This window comes from Pteronotus mesoamericanus, unplaced genomic scaffold (genome assembly GCF_021234165.1).
Source record: "Pteronotus mesoamericanus isolate MK-2021 breed Mesoamerican mustached bat unplaced genomic scaffold, CSHL_Meso_final scaffold_54, whole genome shotgun sequence".
In the NCBI taxonomy this organism is placed as follows: domain Eukaryota; kingdom Metazoa; phylum Chordata; class Mammalia; order Chiroptera; family Mormoopidae; genus Pteronotus; species Pteronotus mesoamericanus.
In genome coordinates, this window is record NW_026555321.1 from 41,368,131 (window position 1) to 41,392,792 (window position 24,662).

Genomic DNA, 24,662 nt, shown 5'->3' on the forward strand with positions numbered 1-24,662 from the left:
CACCACAAAGTCAGGAAATCAAGACAGATCAATTTAAGAAGCAGAAGCAAAAAAAGATGAGTTTCACAAAAAATGGGAACACAAAGAAACACTTCCCAGTCGAAGGGAAAGGAGGAATCCCCAGAAAGAGAAATAAATGAAATAGAGGTGAGTCAACTATCAGATATTGAGTTCCAAACAACTGTTCTAAGGAAGCTCAATGAGCTCAGTGAGCTCAGTGAGCTCAGAGAGAATTACCAAAAACTACAGAGAAACTACGAGGAACTTACTGCAAACTATATCGGCATGAAAAAGGACATAGAAACTATCAACATGAGGCACGAGGAACTGCAGAATACAATGTCTGAATTGAAGAACACAGTGGAAGGAATCTAAAGCAGGCTAGATGAAGCAGAGGATTGAAACAGTGAGCTGGAGGATAAGGTAGAAAAGACCTCCCAGAAAGAGCAAGAAAATGAAAAACGACTCAAAAAGAATGAAGAGGCATTTAGAGAAATGCAGGACAACCTGAAACATAATAATATCCGTATAATAGGGATGCCAGGAGAGGAGGATGAGGAAGAGATAGAGAACCTGTTTGAAAAAGTAGTGATGGAAAACTTCCCTAATTGGAGGAGAGAAAAAGGCACACAGCCCAGGAAGCACAGAGGGTCCCATTCAAGAGGAACCCAATGAGGCCCACTTCAAGACACATCATAAGTAAAATGGCAAACATCAAAGACAAACAGAGAATCCTAAAGGCAGCAAGGGAGAAATGGGTAGTAACATGAAAGGGAGCCCCGATACAGCTAGCAGCTGACTTCTCTACAGAAACACTACAAGCCAGAAGCGACTGGCAAGAAATATTCCAAGCCATGAAAAGCAAAGGCCTGCAGACAAGGCTGCTCTGCCCAGCAAGTCTCTCAGTTAAAACGGAGGGTGAAATAAGGAGTTTCCCAGACAAAAGAAGGCTAAAAGAATACACCTCCACCAAACCAGCATCGCAAGATATGCTAAAGGGACTGCTTTAAGAAGATGAAGAAAAAGTCTATGAATACCCAGTTCCTTTCTCAGTCACCAGTACTTGACATTACCAATATTTTTAACACTCATTAATCTGACTGTGACAATGATGTTATTTTAATTGTTATTTTGTTATTGGTGAAACTAAACCTGTTTTAGTATATTTCTTGCCTATTTCTATTAATTTTTTAAAAAAAAGCTTTAAATGACTTTTTGTTATTCTTCATCCATTTTTTGATTAAATGTTTGTAGAATTTTTTCCCTTAACAAAAATTAACCTTTTTACTGACTTGTTGCAACACTTTCCTGTTCTGTTACTTGTCCTTTAACTTTTTTTACATGAATGTTACTGTATAGTCTTAAATGTTTAATATAGTCATATTGTCAATATTTTACTTTATAGCTTCTGGGTTTGAATATGTTACTTCAGAATAAGAAAAATATTGTTTTGTATTTTCTCCTAAAACTCCTTAGATTCCACATATTGATTTTTAACTAACCTGAATTTTTTTTTGTATAATGAGTGAAATAGGGCTCTATATTTGTTTTATTTCAAGTAATAATTGTCCACGCACCTTATTTGTTTAATAAGCCTTATCTTCCCCATGGATTTGAAATATCAATTTAATTATATATTACATTGTTAGATAGATATATATGTTTGTTTCTAGAATTCTCTTTGTAGTTCATTGACATACTTGATTATTTCTGTGCCAGTGTCATGTTGTTTTAATTGCTGAGACTTTTTTAATGGGTTTAAATTTTTAAATAATTTTATAATGGATTTTGACATTTAAAATAAATAAATAATTAAAATCAATCTGCATTTAAAAAAAAAGACAGAATGAACTCCTACCTTTTACAACAACATGGATGGAACTGGAGAATATTATACTAAGTGAAATAAGCCAGTTGGTGAAAGACAAATACCATATGATCTCACCTATAAGTGGAATATATTCAAAAAAAATAAACTAATGAACAAAATAAACCATAAGCATGGAAACATGGAGCAGACTGAAAGTGACCAGAGGGGATGGGGAAGGAGGATAATGGTGGAAAGAAGAAATTTCTAAACAAAGAATGTGTATAAATGACCCATGGACATGGACAACAGAGTTGGAATGACTGTAGGAGTTGGGGCATGGTGCGATGGGCGGAGGAGGGCACAGGGGAAATATTGAGATAACTATAATAGAATAAACATGATTTTAAAAAAAGAAATGAAGGCAAAGAAAGATTTAGGATTGAATAATCTACTTGAAATTAAAAAGTAAAAACCAAAGTAAAAGAAAGAAGGAACTCCTACTTTTTGCGACAACATGGATGGAAATGGAGAGCGTAATGCTAAGTGAAATAAGCCAGGTGGTAAAAGACAAATACCACATGATCTCCCCTATAAATGGAACCTAATCAACAAAACAAATGCACAAGCAAAACAGAACCAGAGACATGGTAATAAAGAAATAACTGACAGTGACCAGAGGGGAGGGAGATGTGGGATAATGGAGGAAAGACGGGGAAGGGGCAAGTCAAGAAACACATATAAAGGACCCACGGGCATGGACAATGGCATGAGGATTGACTGTGGGAGTGGGGGCAGTGGATGGGACAGGGGAGAGCACTAGGGGAAAAAGTGGGACAACTGTAATTGAACAACAATTTAAAAAAAGACAAATACCCTGCCCCCAAAAAATCTCTGACATCTAACATATGACTAGCACGCAATAGATTCTCAGTAAGTAATCATCATTATATCAATATTAAGATAATAAAAAGGAAGATGCATTCCTTTATAACTGCCACGTTGAATTTCTCTTTGTTTTTTAGTAAATGAACTATAATATTTAAAACTAATCCTTAAATAGCAAATGAAAACAATAAAGCTCTTAAAAATCCATATTGTCATCCATGATATGCTTGTTACTTTGGGCAGAGAAAATAAAAACCTCAGTCTCTAAGTTTCTTTCTTTCCTAGAAAGGCACTTAGAAGGTGGTCTTAGGAGGAGCTACATTGAAATAGTTTCTTTGAATATTTTCAAAAACAAATATAAAATATTGAACTTACTCCTTTCTTTTTAATTTCACTGGTCATCTGTCAAAAGCAAACAAAAAAGACAATTAAACCAAGAAGAGACACTTTTAAGTAATTTTATTTTAATTAAAATAGAATTTAAAATATATGTAATATTCTTTAGAAATACTAGTTAAATTGAAATTGACTTAAAGTAACTAAGAATAAAAACAGTGTAAGAATAAACTTTTTAAAAAGAAAACATAAACTTACAGTTGGAGGATAATCTGGCTCTGGTGATGAAGGTGTTCTTTTATCCAGTGTTCTGTCTAAATTTCTTTTGGCTCCATCAATTCTGAAATATATAGTTTTAAATATTTATTAAAACATTGCAATTTGAGCCCTTGCTGAATAGCTCATTTAGAGCATCATCCTAATGTGACAGGGTAGTGAGTTTGGACCCCTGGTCAGGACAAATGCAGGAGGCAACCAATGGATGAATAAATGAGTGGAGCAATAGATTGATGTTTCTTTCTCTCTTCAAGGTTGATTTTAAAATATTACAATTTAACATTTTTTTCAACTATACTTAAAGTAGGGAGACTGAAGAGTTCTTTATCTTACTGAATTTTCAAGGAGAAATTAATCCCAAAGATCACTGAGACCTTAATTTTCCAATTATTCATGTGTAATATAAAAGGGTGAGTTAAAAAATAAAAATCAAGACTTCCAGTCAAGATAGAGGTATAGGTAAACACACAACCACAGCAAAAATTACTAGTAGACTATGAAATAAGTATCACCCAAAATAGGCAGAAAATAGAGGTGTATGGAATTCCGATAACCAAGGAATTAAAGAAGCCACACTCTTCGAGTCGGGTAGGAGAGGTGTGGAGCTGCAGAGAGGCGCAGAGAGACACGGAGACATGAAGACACAATAAGGGCAGTCCCACACACAAGAGTGGTGGATAAAAATCAAGAGGTATACCTCAGGAGTGAGGGATCCCAGCCCCACACCAGACCACCCAGCCCAGTGTTCCAGCATGGGAAAGATAAGTCCCCATAACTTCTAGCTGTAAAAACCAGCGGGGGTTGGGGCAGTTAAAGAAACTGCCAGATTCTCAGGAATCTCCTCTTAAAGGGCTTGCAAGGGACTTAGGATGTAGCAAACTCACTCCCTCTGGGCTTCAGCACCAGGGCAACAGCTAGAAGACCACCAATGACACACAGGGAGAAATTGAAGGGTCTGGCATCAGGGTGAGTTCTGGGAGACATCTTCCTCCCTAACAAAACTCCAGAGACCAAGCAGCAGTACTGTCCCCTCTCTGAGCCCTCACCCACACAAAGACAGAGCGGTGACACGGGTTGCCATGCCCTGGTGATTACCTAAGGTTACTAGTGATTACCCATCCAACTACTAGTGCACTTTTCTACAATAGGCCATGCTACTAAGACAGGGAGCAGCTCTACCTACTACACAGAAACAAGCACAGGGAGGTTGCCAAAAGGAGACAAGGAAATATGGCCCAAATGAAAGAACAGAACAAAATTCCAGAAAAAAAGGAACTAAATGAAATGGAGATAAGCAATCTATCAGGTGCAGAATTCAAAACACTGGTTATTAGGATGCTCAAGGAACTCAATGGGTACTTCAACAGCATAAAAAAGACCCAGGCAGAAATGAAGGTTACACTAAGTGAAATAAAGAAAAATTTACAGGGAACCAACAGCAGAGTGGATGAAGCTGAGAATCAAATCAATGATTTGGAACATAAGGAAAAAAACAAAACAAAACATTCAATCCACACAGGAAGAAGAAAAAAGAATAAAAAAAAAACCAAAATGAGGACAGATTAAAGAGCCTTTGGGACATCTTCAAACATACCAACATTTGAAAAGAGAACGCCAAGGGGTGCCAGAAGGAAAAGAGAAAGAGCAAGAAATTGAAAACTTATTTGAAAAAATAATGAAAGAAAACTCCCAATCTGGCAAAGGAAATAGACATACAAGTCCAGGAAGCATAGAGTGTCCCAAATAAGATGGACCCAAAGAGGACCACACAAAGATACATCATAATTAAAATGCTAAAGGTTAAAGATAAAGAGAGAATCTTAAAAGCAGCAAGAGAAAAGCAGTTAGTTACCTACAAAGGAGTTCCCATAAGACTGTCAGCTGACTTCTCAAAAGAAACTTTGCAAGCTAGAAAGGACTGGCAAAAAGTATTAAAAGTGATGCAAAGCAAGAACCTACAACCAAGATTACACTATCCAGCAAAGCTATCATTTAGGATTGAAGGGCAGATAAAGTGTTTCCCAGACAAGGTAAAGCTGACGGAGTTCATCATCACCAAGCCTTTATTATATTTTTAAATTATATTTTATTGATTATGCTATTATAGTTGTCCCATTTTATTTCTCCCCTTTAGTCACCTCCACCCTGCACCTCCTCCCACCAGCATTCTTGCCCACCATAGTTCATGTCCTGGGTTATACATATAAGTTCTTCAGCTTGTCCATTTCCTGTACTATTCTTAACCTCCCCCTGTCTATTTTGTACCTACCATTTATGCTTCTTATTCCCTGTACCTTTGCCCCCTTTCTCCCCTCTCCTCCCTCCAGCTAATAACCCTCCATGTGACCTCCATTTCTGTGATTACGTTCCTGTTCTAGTTAGTGGCTTAGTTTTTGTTTTTGGGTTTTTTTTTAGGTTCAGTTGTTGATAGTTGTGAGTTTGTTGTCATTTTACTGTTAATACTTTTAATCCGCTTCTTGTTCTTAGATAAATCCCTTTAACATTTCATATAATAAGGGCTTGATGATGAACTCCTTTAACTTATTTTATCTGGGAAGCACTTTATCTGTCCTTCCATTCTAAATGATAGCTTTGCTGGATAGAGTAATCTTGGATGTAGGTCCTTGCCTTACATGATTTTGAATACTTCTTTCCAGACCCTTCTTCCCTGTAAGACTTCTTTTGAGGAATCAGCTGATAGTGTCATGGGAACTCCTTTGTAGGTAACTGTCTCCTTTTCTTTTGCTGCTTTTAAGAGTTTCTCCTTATCTTTAGTCTCGGGTAATGTAATTATGATGTGCCTCATTGTGTGCTTCCTTGGGTCCAATTTCTTTGGGACCCTCTGAGCTACCTGAATCTCCTAGAAGTCTATTTCCTTGGCTAGATTGGGGAAGTTCTCCCTCATTACTTTTTCAAATAAGTTTTCAATTTCTTGCTCTTCCTCTCTCCTTCTCGAACCCCTATGATTGAGATGTTGGAATGTTTAAAGTTGTCTCAGAGGTTTCTAAGCCTCTCATTTTTTTTTTTTTTTTTTGAAATCTTGTTTCTTCATTCTATTCTGGTTGAATGTTTGTCTCTTCTTTCTGCTCCAAATCACAGATATGAATCCCAGTTTCCTTCCCTTCACTACTGGTTCCCTGTATGTTTTTCTTTATTTCACTTTGCATGGCCTTCACTTTTTCCTCCCTTTTGCGACCATACTGAACCAATTCAGTGAGCATCCAGATTACCAGTGTTTTGAACTCTACATCTGAAAGGTTGGCTATCTGTTCATCGCGTAGTTCTCTTTTTGGAGCTTTGATCTGTTCTTTCATTTGGGCCATATTTCTTTGTCTCAGTGCTCCTGTTACATTGTATGGGGTGGAGCCTTAGGTATTTACCATGACAGGGCAACCCACTTTGCTGTATTGTGGCAGTGTATGTGGGGGAGGGGTCCAAGAGGGAATAATCCACTTGCTCAGCTCTTGCCCCACTTTCAGTTACTTCCCCTGCTACCCACAAGCAAATTGGGCCCTTCTGTTGCTGATTGCCAGGTGGGTGGATTTGTGTACATTCTAGGACCCTGTGGATCTCTCCAATGAACACTCAGTGAGGGCGGGAGATTCTCCTGCTGCTGAGACCACTACCGGTTTTTACAGTCAGAGGTTTTGAAGCTTTCTTTTCATGCACTGGAACCCTGGGTTGCATGGTCTGTCTTGCTCCCCTGTTGTTCCTCCTGGTTTATCTGCATGCAAATGTCAGATCGCCAGCCCTGTCTTGCCGGCCCAGTTCTCCAGCCACCACCTTGCTGCATGTCCTCTCCACCCCAGCTGCCCATCTCCGCCTCTCCTACTTGTCTGGATGAATGTTTCTTCTTTAAGTCCGCGGTTGTGGGACTTCCATACAGTTAGATTGTCTGACAGTTCTTGTTGTTTTTTTGTTTTTAAATTTGTTGTCCTTCTTTTGGTTGTGCAAGAAGGCCTCATCAAGCCTTTAGTATATGAAATGTTAAAGGGACTTATTTAAGAAAAAGAAGATCAAAACTATGAACATTAAAATGGCAATAAATTCACAACTATCCAAAATTGAATCTAAAAAACAAACTCAGCAAACAAGCAGAACAGAAACAGAATCATAGATATGGAGGTCATTTGGAGGGTTTTCAGTTAGGAGGGAGAACCTAGAGAATGGGGTAATGCAGGGATTAAGAAGTACAAATTAGTAGGTACAGAATAGACAGGGGGATGTTAAGAACAACTTAGGAAATGGAGTAGCCAAATAAATTACATGCATGACCCATGGACATGAGCGAAGGCAGGGTATTGCTAGAGGGAATAGGGGTACTGGGTGGGGGGCAGCAAAGAGGGAAAAATTGGGACAACTGTAATGGCATAATCAAGAAAATACATTTTAAAAACAAAAATAAAAATACTTTCAATTATAACTTATTGACAATTTTTAAGATAATCCTGATGCATTGTGGGCCCTTATGTGTATTATTTCTGTTCATTACCACCCTGTAAGAGAAGCCTTCCCTTACCACTTACATTAAGATGCACTTTTTTCACTATCCATCCATTTTACCCTCAATTACCAACATTTGATACATTATATGTTGTAAACTGTTTTATTCATTGTCATATTCCTAATGCCTACTGTCATACCTGGCATAGAGTAGGTGTTCACAAACAGTATAAATTTATCACTCATAAAATATAACTTCATCTTTAAATAAAGTATGTCATCATATAATCCATCCATTTGTCACCGAATATTTATTAAATATTACATTATGCAAGAGACTCTACTAGGTTTTATTGAAATACAGCAGCCACAAATCTCAAGGAATTTATAAACTGAAAGGGTGAGTAGGTAAAAATAGAGTGAAAGGTGTGGGACCCTGATGATTCAGAGGAGGGAAGAGTTCACTTCTACCTGGAAATAGCTGTAAAGGCTATATGAACAAGTTAGTATATACAATGAGCTTCAAATATAAAGAAGAGGATTTCAGGTGGATATATGGTTTTCCTGGGCAGACGGATCTAAAAACAAAAAGACCCTGAGAAACAGAAAGGAAATTGAATTATAAAGGAAAAAACAGGAGTAGGATATTGTCCAATCTGCCCAGAGTTTATGGGACCAGATGGAAATGTTTGGAGAAGTGGATTGGAATATCCAGCCAAAGGCCTCAAATGACAAGCCTTTTTATTCAACAGACAGTGGAACATCATTGAGAATTTATGAGCATGGGAACATTTTTAGGAAGAGAAATAGACCAATTTGCAAAGGCTAAATTTGTTGTAAGAGCTGGCCAAAGCAGAGAGAATACAAGGAAAATAAAAGAAACCTGAGAAAGATCGGAAGATGCCAAGCATGACAGGAAGGAGGAAGAACAAGAGTTGAAGGAGGCAAAGAAGATATGGTCAGAAATGCAAGAAGAGAACCAAAAGGAATTTCAAGGAAAGGAAGGCCACCAGAACCATAAAAGCATTGAGTGGTAAACTCCATAAAGATCAGGACCATATGGCCCTTCCAGGTAGCGCAGCTACTTAGACCATCGTCCCGATATACCAAGGTTGTGGAATTGATCTCTGGTCAGGGCACATACAAGAAACAACCGATGAATGCATAAATAAGTAGGACAACATATCAATGTTTCTTTCTCTCTCTCAAATCAATAAAAAATAAAAAAAGGACCATGTCTATTTTGCTCACTGCTCTATCTATACCACTTAGATAGTGTTCATCAAGGTCAACAAATATCTGTAAAATGATCAGAATAGTGAATTTGGAAAAGATACCATATGTCTAGTTCAGTACCTTGATAAATGAGTGCTCTCAAAAATACCAAATTGTAACCAGGCTGGTGAGAGGAAATAACATTAATTACTTTCTGAGATAGCCCAATTTACTGTTAGCTAGCTCATATTCTTAGAGACAAATTTCTTATGTTCAGTTGTATCCTTGTAATTTATACTGTCTGGAGCTATATACAAAAAGTCATATTCTTTTTCTATGTTACCCTTTTAAAACTTAATGATACATACAAAGTTCCTTCAACCATTCCTGTCGATAAAAGTTACCATATATAGTAAGCCTGTTATGTTCTAGGTATTAGCTTAAGATCTTTATATACATGGATCTCATTTAACATTCACAAAAATCCTAAGAGGTATGCATTATTCTAATCTCTATCTTACAGATAGGAAGATGAAAATAAGTTACCTGACTTGAAAAATTCACATAGCTAATAACATTTCATTTGTTTTATTTAAATAAAATTTGATATATAAGGGGTAAAAAGTGAGTCTTGGTTAATTCTTTGCATTGAGTAAACAATCCTTCCTCTATGAAACCCTGCTTTTCTGCATTTCAAAAAATCTTTTCAAAATAACAAAGAAGGAAAAATATACACCAAAAAATGAATTAATGGCACTTTAAGGATATTTATACCCCCTTCTATATTTTCACCATATATTGAAAAAATTAAATGTGATGAAGTTCTAGCCAGGCTAATAGCAACAAACATCTAATAAATTGCCCTTTATTTTCTTTTAAATTTAAAAGATATTTTCAACTACAGATGACATTGGATATTATTTTATATCAGTTTCAGGTGTACAGCATTATGGTTAGACATTTATATAATTTACATGTGATCCCCCCCAAAAAGTCTAGTACCTATCTGGCACCACACATAGTTATTACAATATTATTGACTATATTCCCTATGCTTTACTTTACATCCCTAATGAGCATCCCTCTTAAAATATGATCCCAGAATTCCAGATGATGTTTGACCAGTATAGAGTGAAAATTTTCTCTCCCACATTCTAGACATTCTACATCTATTGAAGCAGCCTAATAATGGATTAGCTTTCTTAGAGTAGCCTCTTTTCCCTGTTGAATCTTGCTGATACTGATCAAGATAAAATTCCAAAGCCTTTTTCACATGAAGTAGAAAATGGGCCTGTAATATTCTCCTTCCTCTTTCACTTACCCATCAAGGCCAGACTTCCATTCATCCATCATTATCTCCCTACACAGCCTATCTCTCAGTGATTTATCTTTTCAAGCAATCTGTGTTACACTGTGGTATGCTAATTGACACTAACTGGCTGGCACTGTAATTATCCCAACATAAATATGCCTAACTTCCTTGAGTTCTTAATATATAAATCCCACCCCTTAATATAGCAAAAATTTCCTGGAACATGTTTTCTCCTATTGCTATAACTAAAAAGAGCTAGGAAGAATATATGGTGAGCCTTTTTGCTCCCTGTCTATTTTTGATTTGTGTGTTAACAATCAAAACCAAATAAATAAACAAAACTGGATAATTTTAAAGGAATGCATGAAAGACAACATGCATGCAGTGAGAGAGAGACAGGCTAACCTGAATCAAGAGGGAGATAGTGGCCAAGGAAGAAATGGCTCATTCCTGGGTCTCTGGGAAGTGATAAAATGATTTTGGCTCGGCCAAGTGTTTCCAGGAATTGATTCCAACAGGAGCCCAGTTCTGCCCACTGTTGGAACCCATACATCCTACCTCTTTCCCAGAAGTCTAGCCACAGACTTTACCCCACCTTTAAAACAGGGAAGACTACATTCCTATTGCCAGCAAGGTAGAGGTAAGCAAAGAATGAAGAATCACAAAGTGCACAGTCATCCAGAAAAATGTGTTTCTCCACATCCATAAAAACTTTTTAATTCCAAATGCATTTTTCCCAAGTAAAACACCTGGCAATTCTAATATAACTATTAATACAGCATTCTGCTTCAGAATATTTTTAGACAGGATTTTTTATGAAGCACCCAAATGAGAGGAATACTGCTTGCAGATCTATACAAAGCACCATAAAGGGAAAGTTCCTCCTTTAAAAAGTCATTCATTCACCAACAATAACATGCCAGACACTGTGCTTTGATATCTCTGTCCTTAAGCATGTCAAAGTAAAGTAGAAGACAATGACAACTAAGAAAATAAACAATACATTATGTTATAACATAGTCTCCTCTCTCTGCTTATGACATCCTGTTCTCCCTCCTGTCTCACTGGAGGCACTTCCTCAGTTTATTTGCTGGTTGGCCCTTCTCTACTCAACATCTAAATATTATTATTCATAAAGGCTTAGTCCTAGGCCTTCTTCTCTCAAATCGATTTCTCTCTCTCTCTCTCTCTCTCTCTCTCCAATTACTCCCCATAGCTTTAAAAATCATCTACATTCTGCTGACTCCCAAAATGGTACCTGTAGTCTAGACCTCTTCTCTTATATGACCAACTTCCCAGTTAACAATATTTCCCCTTAGATGTTACATTGTACCCCAACTCCAAAAAAATGTATCATTGTTTTTTACCCCTTACCTCCCATCATCTCTTGGTCTTTGAATTTTCTATAAATATGAACACTACCATCTACCTTGTTTCCAGAGGCAACCCTGTAGCAAGTCCTATTGATTCAGGCTCCAAAACATCTCCGTCAATTTATTTCTCTCCTCCTCCATTGTCCCCAGCCTTATCTAAACCACAGTAAGTTCTCTTCTTTGCTACTACAAAAGCATCCTACCTGGTCTTCTTGTTTCCTTCTATTATTGCTCTCTTCCTTTCTACCTCAGTCTATTCCTAATAGCTAGAGTGATGTTTTTTAAGTGTATGTTGGATTTCATGTCACTTCCCAGTTTAAAACATTTCAATGGCTTCCACTGCATTTGAAATGGTATACACATATGAATTCCTTATCATGGCCTACAAAGCCTTTCACAATCTCCCCTTACCTTTCTCTCCATATTCACTGGATACCACTCTTTCCACAGCCCTTGATACTCTAGTAACACTGGCCTCTGTTAATTCCTAGAACACACTAAAAGCATCCATATTTCAGGGCTTTCATGCTTGCTATTCCCTTTGCTACAGTGCTGTTCCCATGTTTATTTAAATGACAAGTTTCTGATTGTTTAGATCCATACCTAAATATCATTTTCTACAGGCCTTTCCTAGTACCTATCACCATCTAAAAGGTTAACATATTCTTGTTTTTATAATGTATTTACTATCTGTCTCCTCTCACTAGAATATAAGCTTCTTAAAGACACAGTTCTTTCTGTTGTATTCTCTATGATCTCCCCAGCAACAAGCACAGCATCTGTGTAGCAATAGGTATTTAATACCTGCTACATAAACTGGTGTGAGAGAAATATGTATAAAGTGTTAAAGATGTATGAAGGGGATTAGGAGAATCTTCTCCAGAGGAGGTGATCTATAAACTAAGCCTTGAAGGGCCAGAATAAGAATTCAGGCAAACAAATACTTTCCAGTAAAGGAAACTGCAGGGAGTAATTGTGAAATTTATTTTTTTACTAAATTATGAAAAATATATATGTTCATGGAACTCTAAGTAGTTCAACATGACAATGTGAAAAAATGAAGAGTTTTAGAGTACAATATTATGTAACTCTTAAGGAACCTCCATTTCTAGTCTCTAAGTCTACTGAAACATTTAGTGGAGTCTTAGAAACAAAGTAGATAAAGAATCTCTAATAGTACATATACTAATATTAGTTAATATACCTTTTAAATTTGGATTTAAATATTAGATTACTGGTAAACTAATAAAATGTAAACCTAAAACGTTATGTAATTAACAGATCTGTTTAATTATAAGTAAAATAAAATTCTCAAAAATTTAAATTATTATTATTATTATTTTTTTATTATTGACTTTAGAGAGAAAGGTAGACAGAGAGAGAAAGAAACATCAATTTGTTTTTCCACTTATCTATGTATTCATTGGTTGCTTTTTGTATGTGCCCTGGCCAGAGATGGAATCCACAACCTCGGTATTTTGGGACGATGTCCTAACCAACTGAGCTACCCTGCCAGGGCCCCCAGTTTAACTTATTACATTAGCAACAATATTATCATCAACAATGTAACAGACAGTAAAACTTAGTCAGTTGCAAAACTGTGTGTAAATGAGGCAAACCAAGGGGAAAAGTTCAGAAAGAAAAGCAGGAATCCACTAGAGAAAAATTTCCCATTTTATAGTTCAGTGTTAGGGTAGAATCGTATGGATAAGATCGATGTTTTTTTTCTTCTTATTTATCCCCAGAGCCCCATAGAGTCAGGTACCTAGGAAATTCCCAGTAACAGCTGAATTGAACTGAACCATCCTTATCACAGCCTTTGGTAGGTAGTACCTAAATTAGTTTAATTTCCACTAAATTGGAGAGGAAAGGGCAGGATGTTGGACTACATTTTGTATGTAAAAATATTGAAGTACAAGTAGATTCAAGATATCTCATTAAGTGTTTGTTCAAATGAATTGCTATTCATAGAAGCCCAAATATTTGGTTTTACTTTCATGGACCAGTATGGTTATAATATATTGAAAGGAAGATATAGTGTGGTACTTAAAATATGTGAACTCTAGAACCAGATTGTCAGGGTCCAAATGCCAGCTGTGTGACCTATGGCAAGTTACTTAACTTCTCTGCACCCCAGTTTACTCATCTATAAAATAGAGATAACAACACTCACTTTGTAAGGCTGTTGTGAGAAGTATAGGTGAAGTGACAAAAACAATGGTTAGAGTAAGCACTAATAAGCATAAGCAATATATGCCATTTACTGTCATTATGATTACTTTTTCAATTGTTTTCCTAACTGAACTTTAAAGCAGTATTTTGCTCATGAACAACCTACATAAATAAAGCTTTTTATTTTATTTTTATGTGTTACTTTTTAATTATTAGGTAAATTAAACATTTCAATGTAAAAAAATACTTCAAGGTACAGGAAAAAATTTAGGTATTTTTATAACCTTGAAGTAGAGAGAGATTATTGTATAAGGATGATATCAGTGACAGAAGTCAAAAAAAGAAAAGAAAATTTTGAAGTTCTCTGAAATTAAAACTTAAAAATTAAAAACAAATGAAACATTGAAATACATTTGATACATTATTTTGGCAAATTATTACTGTACAATGAGCCCTGAAAGACAACTGAGCTATGGACATGACTAGAGAGTTCACAAAAAACTACTACAGATACAAAAAAACATATGAAATATGTCTTGGCCCATTACATATGCCTTCCTAAATAGAGGGTTTTTTCTATTCCCTTTCCCAAGCTGCAATGGAATTTCACCAGGACAGTAATGTTTGGTGACCTTCTCTCCCTTGCCCCCACTGAATTAAGGCTTTTGGTTGAATTAAGGCCTTTGGTTGAATTAAGGCTCCCTCTATAAGGGAGATTGAGAAAAGGGTTATGTCCCTCCTCTAGAGGCTACTCTTCTCAACCCTGAGGGTTGCACCAAGAGGGACACTTTTCAGGACTCTCCTTTCCTCTTTGTGAACACCTGATGGGGTATGTGGAGATAAAGCCTGCAAGAGTATGTGAACGCCTGCTTATTTGCAGCCCCCAGGACTCTACACTCTCTTGCAAGCCCACACTCAGCCCCCCACCAATTCATTAATTAATCCAGTTAAAGTCTTCTTAATAGGATCAGAGTATATTAACCCTTGGGGTAAGCAACTGTTTACATTCTACCTCACACAACAGGAGCAGGTCTATTCCTAAATGTCATACTGCTGTGTTGCCCAGAAACCTCAGCTCTCTGTTGAGTTAAATAAAAGCAGTGAACTTGGAAAAAAAAAAAAAGAACATGGAATATGTTCTATCCCAGCACTAATTAGGGAAGAACAAGAAAAACATCAAGAAGATCTTATTTCCCCTTTCAAATAGGCAAAGATGATAAAACGCTGATATCCAATGTTGGTAATGATGTGGGGAAGAGGACACTCTTTAATACACTGCTGATATGAATGAAAATTCACACTTCCCAAGGCAATCTGGCAATATGTGAAAAATGTATAGCTTGTTTCTAGAAATTTATTTTAAAGATATAAAGATGTGTGTAAGAAGTCAACTACTGGTATATTCCTCACAGTACTCTGTAAAATGTCCAAAGAGAATTGATTGTATAGTTTTATGGTGTAGGGACAATAATGGAAAACAGTCATTAAATATGATGTGGTATAAGTGTACTTACTGACGTAAAAGACCTTCACAATGTATTTCAAATGAAAACAAGAAGCCTATATAAGAGTATGTTAAGTATGGGTGTATAAAGCTTTTTGTGAAAATATGAACGCTAATCATTTCACTTGAATTCCAGACAAGAATTATTTACTAATATGCTACTTACACTAACTGATTAATTGTCTTCTTCTGCTCCTTGGATCTTCTGTAATTCAGCAGCTTACTTTGTGTTGATGTGTCAACACCTATGTCTTCAGGTGGACGGACGATGGGAGGTAATTTCAAGTTCAGAGCCTCCTTTTCCGCTGTAATGGCAGCTTTCTTTGGATCTGACATCTTGGTCCCCTAAAGATTAAAACACTCTATACTCTGAGGAGAAAAAGTCCATAAAGCCATTATTGTAAAAACTAGTCTCAATATGATCATAACATATCTTATATATCAATACCCAAGAGTCTAGGCCTTTTTAAGTCTTTCTCCCAAGTATGGTATTAGTCTAAAGAACAGCAGTTGAAGTAAGTGAACAGAGATCCCTGTTAGAGCTCTAACCATCCACTTGCTATGAAAAAATGAAATCAGTCACTTACAGGTTAGGGTTTCAGTTTCCTCAAGGATGAAATTACAGTCCTAAAATTCTGAATTCAAATTTTCCCTGAGATGTACATCACAATAACACCACCACCAACAAAATCCAGTGATTAAGGTATAATCCCTCTCCCCTCAAACCAATTTAATATCATTAATATTCAAACATCAATATTGTATCTTAGTCTTGCTACCTTCCTAGAAAGTGGTAGTATAATCAAGCAAAAATAGGTATACTTAATGCATAGACCACCTAAAATGTCATGAAAATACTGAATAATCATCTGTGATACCAACTGTATTTACCGCTGATTCCCGTAGAATGTGGAGATTCCTGCCTTGAAAAAGAAGATATTTCTGTTTGTACCCAATTCGTGATTTCCTGGCCTGGGGGAGGGGTGAAAAGCTGAGGACAAGGAAATACCTGTCTGTTTTTCACTACTTCCCAGCTGCGCAGATGAGAGGGAAATGTTCAGTGAGCTTATCTTCTGGTAAAAGAAAAAGGAAAAAAGTAAGGTGAAACCTATGAACCTCACCGACTCCCAGCCGAGCTAGGCGGTAGCCTGTCCAGATACTAAGTTGTCGCCATAGAAACTGCGGCGGTTGCAGTTGGAGATACTGGGTAAAGGTTGCCTGGAGAGGCATTCGCTGAGCTGCACAGATTAGGTTTACCTGCCACAACAATAATTCATTACTCAAGTATATAAAGGGTTGGATGAATGAGGGGTTTTGAGGGAGGGGGTGGGGGGTTGTTTGTGTGGGGTTTTGTTTTTTTTTTCCCTGTCTTCCCTTGTGAGGGGTCCAGTGAATCGGAATCTTCAAATGGTGGAAAACTGCAAGACTGGAAATTTGGATCTGTGGGAAAATACATTTATGTGAACATTCACTCTCAGTGGAGTGTCAAGTCTTCAAGTGCCCCCATAGTAACTTCCCTATAAGTACTGTTACTAATCAGCAATATAATATATCTTGTTTTTATATTTGTTATTTACTCACACAGCACTTTTCCTTCAGGAAATTCTTGGCAAAAAAGGTTAAGGTGTGTAAATTTTGTGAGCATGCTTATTAAGAGAAATGTGAAACTGTGCTCATTGAGGCTGCACAATGGATACTCCATCTTAACAATAATGGCCTAAATACTATATGCACAAATAAAATGGGGGGATAAATAAATCCTGGGGGTGTACTGGTGGCGTATTCATTCAACAAGTATTTGAGCAATATGCCAGTCATGATGAAAACATTTTTTTTCAAATAAGAATATAGCCCTACACTATTATGTCTGGCACACAATAGGTCCTCGAAAAGTGTCATTTGAGTGACTGAATAAACATATCAAATATACTTGTAACTTGTAAAAGCAAACTATCTTTCTGTTAAAAACAAAATACTTATATAAGTATGTGATGGTTCTTTGACATATCCCTCCCTATAAGGATTAAAGAAAGAACAGCGTTCTTTTGTAACATACACACATCTTCTCCTAGTTATTTAATCAAATCTAATGGTACTGTGGAGAGATTTTGAAGATATAATTCAAGTCCATAATAAATAGTGAGATTGTCTGGGTGGGCCTGACTCAATCAGTGGAAGTCCTTTTAAAAAGAAGGCTTAGGCATTCTATGAGTCTGATTTCAAACAGCAGCTAACTCTGTAATTTCTCTCCCACTCTGGATTTTCCCTTCCCGACAGCCTGCCCTACAGAACCTGGACTTGCCTACCAGCCTCCATAATTGCATAAGCTAATTCCTTGTAATAAATTCATACACACACACACACACACACACACACACACACACACATATGGATACATATAAGGAATACATATAAATTACTGGTTCTGGTTCCCTCAAACCCTAATACAATATATACCTTTTTTAATAGCATAATTTATGTGCGTATAATTTACATATTCTAAAATTCACCATTTTAAAGTATAAAACTCAATTATTTTTAGGAAATTTATAGATTTGTGCAATCATTACCAAGATCCAGTACTAAAATATTTCCATCACTGCAAAAAGTTCCCTTGGGCACATAATGCACTTAATCCCCATTCCCACCTCCAGCTCCAGCCAACCACTTATTTGCTTTAGGTCTCTACAGTTTCTGAAAATTTCATGTAAATGGAATCCTTTTTATGTAGACTTTTGTGTGGCTCCTTTCACTTAATAATATGTTTGAGGTTCATCCATGTGTAGTATGTAACAGAAATTCATTCTTTTTTATTGCTGAATAGTTTTCTGTTATATGAACATATCACATTTGGTTTATCCATTCACCAGTTGATGGACATCCAGATTGCTTCCAGTTTGGGACTATTATGAGTAATCCTGCCATAAACGTTTGTGCACAAGTCTTTGGATGAACATACATTTTCATTTCTCATTGATAAAAATCTAGAGTGGAACTGCTGGGTTGAATGGTAAGTCTGTGTTTAATCTTTTAAGAAATTGTCAAACTGTTTTTCCAAAGTTGCTGAAAGATTTTAAATCCTAGAGCAAAGGTTTTTCTCCTATATTTTCTTCTAGTTTTAGGTTTTACACTTTGGCCTGTGATTTATTTAAATTTCTGTATGTGGTGAGAGGTATGGATCCAAGTTCATTTTTTTTTTTTTGCATACATGTATAATTATTCCAGTACCACTTGTTGAAAAGGTTGTTCTTTCCCCACTGAACTGGTTTGGGAAAACAATCAATTGGCCATAATGTAAGGGTTTATTTCTACACATGCAGTTCTATTCCATTGATCTACATGTCTATCTTTATACCAATATCACACTGTCTTGATTAGTGCAGCTTTAGTAAGAATAGCTATAGTTTTCAAAAAGTGTAGTGTTAGTGCTCCAACTTTGTTCTTTTATAAAAAGAAACAATTTTGAATATTCTAAGTCCTTTGCATTTCCATATAATTTTTAGGATCAGTTTATCAGTGTCTTCAAAAGAGGCAGCTGGGATTTTAATAAATCTTTTGCTTTGAAGGAAAGAAAAACATGTTAAATATGTGAATATATTTACTTTGAAGCCTAAAATCCTTCCTTGAAAGCTCTATTTCTGAGTCTAAGGGTTAGAAATATTGTTTACAAGAGCAGATTATTTATGAAAACAGATAAATAATTGCAAAGCCTTCATTATTTAAGAGCACTTTATGGATATGACACAAAAATGTACTTCTCTAAAACTATACAAAAAGTTTCTTTTACTTCTTAAATGTTGAACATGCTAAGAGAACTTATGAGACTAATTTATTATGCTTTATATACTATGCATTGTTCATTTCAAAATTAAAAAGGGGATTACAGGGAAAATAAATGAGTTCATATGCTTAAGTTCTTCATGGAGCTAAACTGATAGGTTTTACCTAGGCTCTTTGATTGGATTTCTTCAAATTAATTTTTTATTGTTGTTACACTAACATTTTATCTTATATTAAATGATACACCTATATAATATATTATATATACTATTCTATACAGTATGATGTCATAGTTATAATGTCTATAATATCTATAATCTATAATGTCATTATTATAAATTACAATAAATATATTACAATACAAGAAATAGCACTGTTGGTGGGAGTGTAAACTGATGCAGCCAGTGATGGAAAACAGTATAGAGGTTCCTCAAAAAATTAAAAATAGAACTACCAAATGATCGAGAAATTCTAAAATATCCAAAGAAAATGAAATGACTGTCTCAGTAAGATATATGCACCTCCATGTTCATTGCAGCATTATATAATAGCCAAGACACAAAAACAACCTAATTGTAAGCATTCATCAATGGATTAATGGATAAAGACAAAGCAAATTATATGGATACAGTTATATAGATATAATAGAATATTATTCAGCTATAAAAAGAAGAAAATCCTGCCATTATGCTAAGTAAAATAAGTCAAAGATAAGTACTGTATGATCTCACATGTGGAATATACAAAAAACTGAATTCATAGACAGAGACAACAGATTGGTGGTTGTCAGAGGAAGGGGAAGGTGGCAGGGCTGGGGAGTGCAAGAAGTGGGCAAAGGTAGGCAAACAGTAAGAACTTCCATCACCTTCAGCAGTGTCATTTTTTAATGATTTTTTGTGCCTAATTTATTGTTTTTCCCCACAGTAATCCAACCAAACTCCAAATAATAAATTAAAATGGCTGATGATGCTGTTGATTCTGAAAAAGAAAAAAAAAAGTAAGAACTTCCAGTTACAAGATAATCGAGTTCTGGGATGTAATGTATAGCATAGTGATTGTAGTTAATAAACTACATTGTATATTTAAAAGTTGCTAAGAGGGTAAATCCTGAGGAGATTCTCATCACAAGAGAAAGGAAAAAATTTTAACTGTGAGATGATGTTACTTAAACTTATTGTGGCAATCATTTGGTAATATACACATATTAACCATTATGTCGTATGCCTGGGACTAATGCATTATGGACTAAAACAATATTATATATCAATTGTATCTCCATAAAACTGAAAAAATTATAAATTAAAATTTTTGATAAGTAAATAAAAGAAATTGGTCCCTGAAATAAAAAGCATATGGACATTATTAAATTTTGACTATATGAGGAAGTAGATAACCTTGAAGTGATTATTACCAGGTACTATTCAAAATTTCTGAGTGCTATCATTCGAAACTACAGTATCATGTTGACCCTCAGTAAAAAAAAAAGAGTTATATATTTTTTTAAGGCTTAAAATGTATTTTAATAAGTTGATGCTGCATTACTGCTCCATTTTCAAGAAAAATTCCAGAGGTATCAGGGAAAATAAAACATGCTACACCAATAAAAAAAAAATGCACAATATAACTGCTTAAGATAAGCAAGGCTAAGAGCTACTGCCTGACATTCAGCATACAGCAACCCTGTTCCCGGGGTTGTACTAGGCCTATCAAGAAAAGCCGTGAACACGACTCCACTACAGGCAAACAATCCAATTGAAAAATGGGGAAAGGACGTGAACAGACACTTCTCCAAGGAGGACATACACAGGGCCCAGAGACACATGAAAGGATGCTCAGCATCTCTAGCCATCAAAGAAATGCCAATTAAAACCACATTGAGATACTACTTCACACCGATCAGAATGGCCATCATAAACAAATCAACAAACAATGGGTGCTGGCGAGGTTGTGGAGAAAAGGGAACTCTAATACACTATTGGTGGGAATACAGACTGGTGCAGCCACTGTGGAAAACAGTTTGGAATTTCCTCAAAAAGCTAAAAATGGAACTGCCTTTTGACCCAGCAATTCCACTGGGTCAAAAGTGAAGTCTTGTGAAGTAATCACAAGACTTCAGGAATCCCAAAACACCAATTCAAAATAGCAGTACAACTTACAATAGCCAAGTGCTGGAGGCAACCTAAGTGCCCATCAGTTAAATGAATGGATCAAAAAAGTGTGGTACATTTACACAATGAAATACTACACAGCAGAAAGAAAGAAAGAGCTTCTATGCTTCTACCCTTTGCGACAGCATGTATGGAACTGGAGAGCATTATGCTAAGCGAAATAAACCAGGGGATGACAGACAAATACCGTATGATCTCACCTATTAATCAACAAAATGGACAAGCAAGGAAAATACAACAAGTAACATTGAAAAAGAAGCCAAAAGTGGCATGAGGGAAGGAGGGAGGAGGGTAACGGGGAAGGGAAGTGGAAGGGTCAAATCAAGGAACATGTATAAAGGACCCATGGATAAAGCCAAAGTGGAGAAGGATTGAGAGAGGGAGGGAGGTGGGGGTCGGTGGAGCAGGGGAAAGTGGTGGGGGGAAAATGGAGACAAATGTATTTGAACAATAAAAAATATATATATAAAAAATAAATTTCCCTGTCATTTTCAAAAAAAAAGGAAGAAGAAAGAAAATCTGTGAACAGCAACATCAGACACAAAAGGGCCATTCCTTGGTTGTCCTTACCCAGGAAAAAAAATGGAGGCAAGTTAACACAAGATTTTTTTTTTTACATATACTAAAATGAAAATCTCTAAGAGAAAATGTCTGTCTTAGGACATTAGGAAGGGATAGTATACGGTATACAACAGAACCATATGTATGTTATTGGTGACCGCTGCGGACATTTGCCTGAATTCCCACCTGGGAATAAATGGAGTCATGGGGCTAAGGTCACTGGGAGATGTTTGTGGTTTTTGTGGTATATGTGGCAGTGTCTCTGGAGTTGGGGAATTTAAAAAAAGAGAAAGCAAATAGAACAGGATAAACAAAGAATGGAATGATCAAGATTAATGGAGGCTCTAACTGGATCCACTTTGCCATTGTTCCCTCCCCTCGAGGCCCTCAATAATCACAAGACTTCAGGAATACACCACACGGATATGATTAAATGATATGCCACAGAATTCATTTGTTAAATATCGTCCCTCCCCCCACTCTGTCTCCAGCATACTCCCTAGAGCAGCACAGGTAAGGAAGACCTAATTATTGGTAGGAACCCCTAACACTTTTCCAGGATAGAATTACAGCTAGTCCAAAAAGGGTCCTTCTTTTAAGGGTTTTGGGAAACTACACAACGCAATTTTATTAGTATCAGTGATGTCTGTTTGGAGCCAATTCAACTCCAGGAGCTGCAGGGTTAAATGCGGGAGGGGTTCCACCAATTGCCCCTAATCCTTCCATTGTAGCAGCTTGACCCAAGCGTTCAGTAGTTGGTGGGGTCAATCCCAAGGTTCTATCTGGTATCCTAGTGGCAGGTCCTGGTGGAGCTGGGGTACCAACAGGCACAGGAACAGGGGTCATGGCACCTCTGTTATTTATGCCCATAGCACCTCCCACAGTTGCCATCTGGCCCATCCGTCTCTTCTGCTCTCTCGCATCAGGGAAGTTTCCTTTGAATCCCTCCTGCTGTCGTGACATCTCTTCCTCATGGCACCTGTACTCCTCCTCCTGCCTGAGCTCCAGTTGCTTTTGTCTTTGCACTTCTTGGTCATGCAGTTCTTCCATGCTCCAAAGTTCTTCCCGATGCCTCATCAAATCCTGTCTCATTAGTACCAGATCTAGCACATGATCTGGTGCTCATGACAAGCAGCCTCCATCTCCATCTCCAGTTTCTTATGATGAGCTTCCTTGACCTTGTGGCCCATTTGGTCCTGCTGTTGTTTATCCATCTCAATGAGTGCCTTCCAGTGCATGGCATACTCATATTCAAAGGAGCCAGGCTATGAAAATCTAGGTGGCTGCTCCCACTCTTTGTGAAATTGCTGGTTCTTCAAAACCAGCTTCTCTGGAAGTCCCTCTTCATCATCTATATGGTCCATGGGCTCCACAGTCACAGGCCGAGGAAATGTAGTTTGCAGGAAGGAGACCTCACTGCATCTTTCCAGGGCTGTCCAAGCAGATGGTTTCCCTGAGAATTCAACAATACCTTTTCCTGAGGGGTTTCCTGGATCATCCACAATGACTATGGCCCTCTCCACCTGATTGAACACAGAAAAGGCTTCCTCCAGCAGTTCATTGGACACATACTGAGGAAGGTTTCTAACTGTAAGGGATGCACTAAGTCGGGCAAAGTGCACACACAGCTGCTTTCCACGGAATGGCATGTTGTCCAGCTCTACTTTAGCAATCCCCTATAGGGTTCTTGTTTCCAAGTGGATAAAGCCAAAGCCCTTATAAATGAAGAATTTGCCTGCCTTCCCATATTCCTCAAATAGTTTCCTCAATTCCTCCTCAGTGATGCCAGGAGAAAAATTGCCCACAAAGAGCTGGCTACATTGGGTGAAGGTCTTTTCCCCTGGTTTCCTAAAAATCTTCAGAACAATAGTCAGGCCTTCATTTTCACTGCTGGCTTGTTGCCTATTTGCAGGTATTGGTGGTGGCAGAGGCTGTTGCTGCTGTTGCTGCTGCTGTTGCTGCTGCTGTTGTTGCTGCTGGTTGTGCTGCTGGTGGTGATGTTAATGATGCTTCCTTGGAGCATGGTTTTGCTTCTCCAAGTTAAAGGTTTTACTGCTCTGCATTTTTGAACCCCTCTACTGACTGTTATCTTCTCAGAGTAATGGCAATACTATACAGCCTCTACCCTCCAAAGAAAAGAGATAGAGGTATATCAATGACCTATGCTGTTAACCAAAGTGAAGGTAATCACAAGACACCAGTCTTCACACACTAATTTTTGCAAATAATGTGTAAGTAACAAGAATAATTCCATCAATTTTAACTTTTGCTTAGTGAAAGTTACCTTGCATTTCTTGATATGGACTTAGAAGGACGAATAAATAGATTTCTATTAGCCCCTTCTCTTTTCAGTATAAGGGAAAGCATAGTATTGGTTTGGTCTTTTAATCTCAAGTTTTAATTATATAATTTATATTTATTATGTACATAATATGCTATAATTTAGCCTCATGAATATATAGTTTCAAACACATTTATTGTGTATTATTTTCATGTCTGTTGAGTTCAAATTAAACTTTCTATGGAAAGCTGTGGCACTTTCAGAACACTTCAGAGGCTTTCTCTTGAAAGAATTGACAAAAGATAATGAAAAGAGAAGGGTGCTGAACCATGGGTATACTATAATCTTATTTGTGTAAAAAAGTGGAAGGGTATATCCTCGTAAATACAGGGTCTGGCAGACGTAAGGCCTGCTTGAGTGTGGTTGGTAGGGTAATAGTATGAGTGTAATAATTAATAGTTTTAATTTGATTATTTCATCTAAAATGTCATACAGTGTGCTTAGGTGTGATATTGTTATGTTACAGAATTACATGCTTATGATTTT

The 24,662-nt window shown here is 36.8% G+C and overlaps 1 protein-coding gene and 1 pseudogene across 1 annotated transcript in view; both read right to left on the bottom strand.

Moving 5' to 3' along the window:
• Nucleotides 1–15,666, bottom strand: part of DNAH12 (dynein axonemal heavy chain 12) — a 230,243-nt gene extending 214,577 nt beyond the window's left edge. The window contains exons 1-3 of the mRNA XM_054561819.1: nt 15,493–15,666; nt 3,290–3,371; nt 3,071–3,097 (exon numbers count right to left, since the gene is read on the bottom strand). Of these exons, the coding sequence (XP_054417794.1) occupies nt 3,071–3,097; nt 3,290–3,371; nt 15,493–15,662 (279 nt within the window). The 5' untranslated portion in view covers nt 15,663–15,666. The remainder of the gene's footprint in view (nt 1–3,070; nt 3,098–3,289; nt 3,372–15,492) is intronic.
• Nucleotides 15,667–22,471: 6,805 nt separating this feature from the next.
• LOC129088135 (non-POU domain-containing octamer-binding protein-like) lies at nt 22,472–23,914 on the bottom strand (annotated as a pseudogene).
• Between the last annotated feature and the right edge of the window lie 748 nt (nt 23,915–24,662).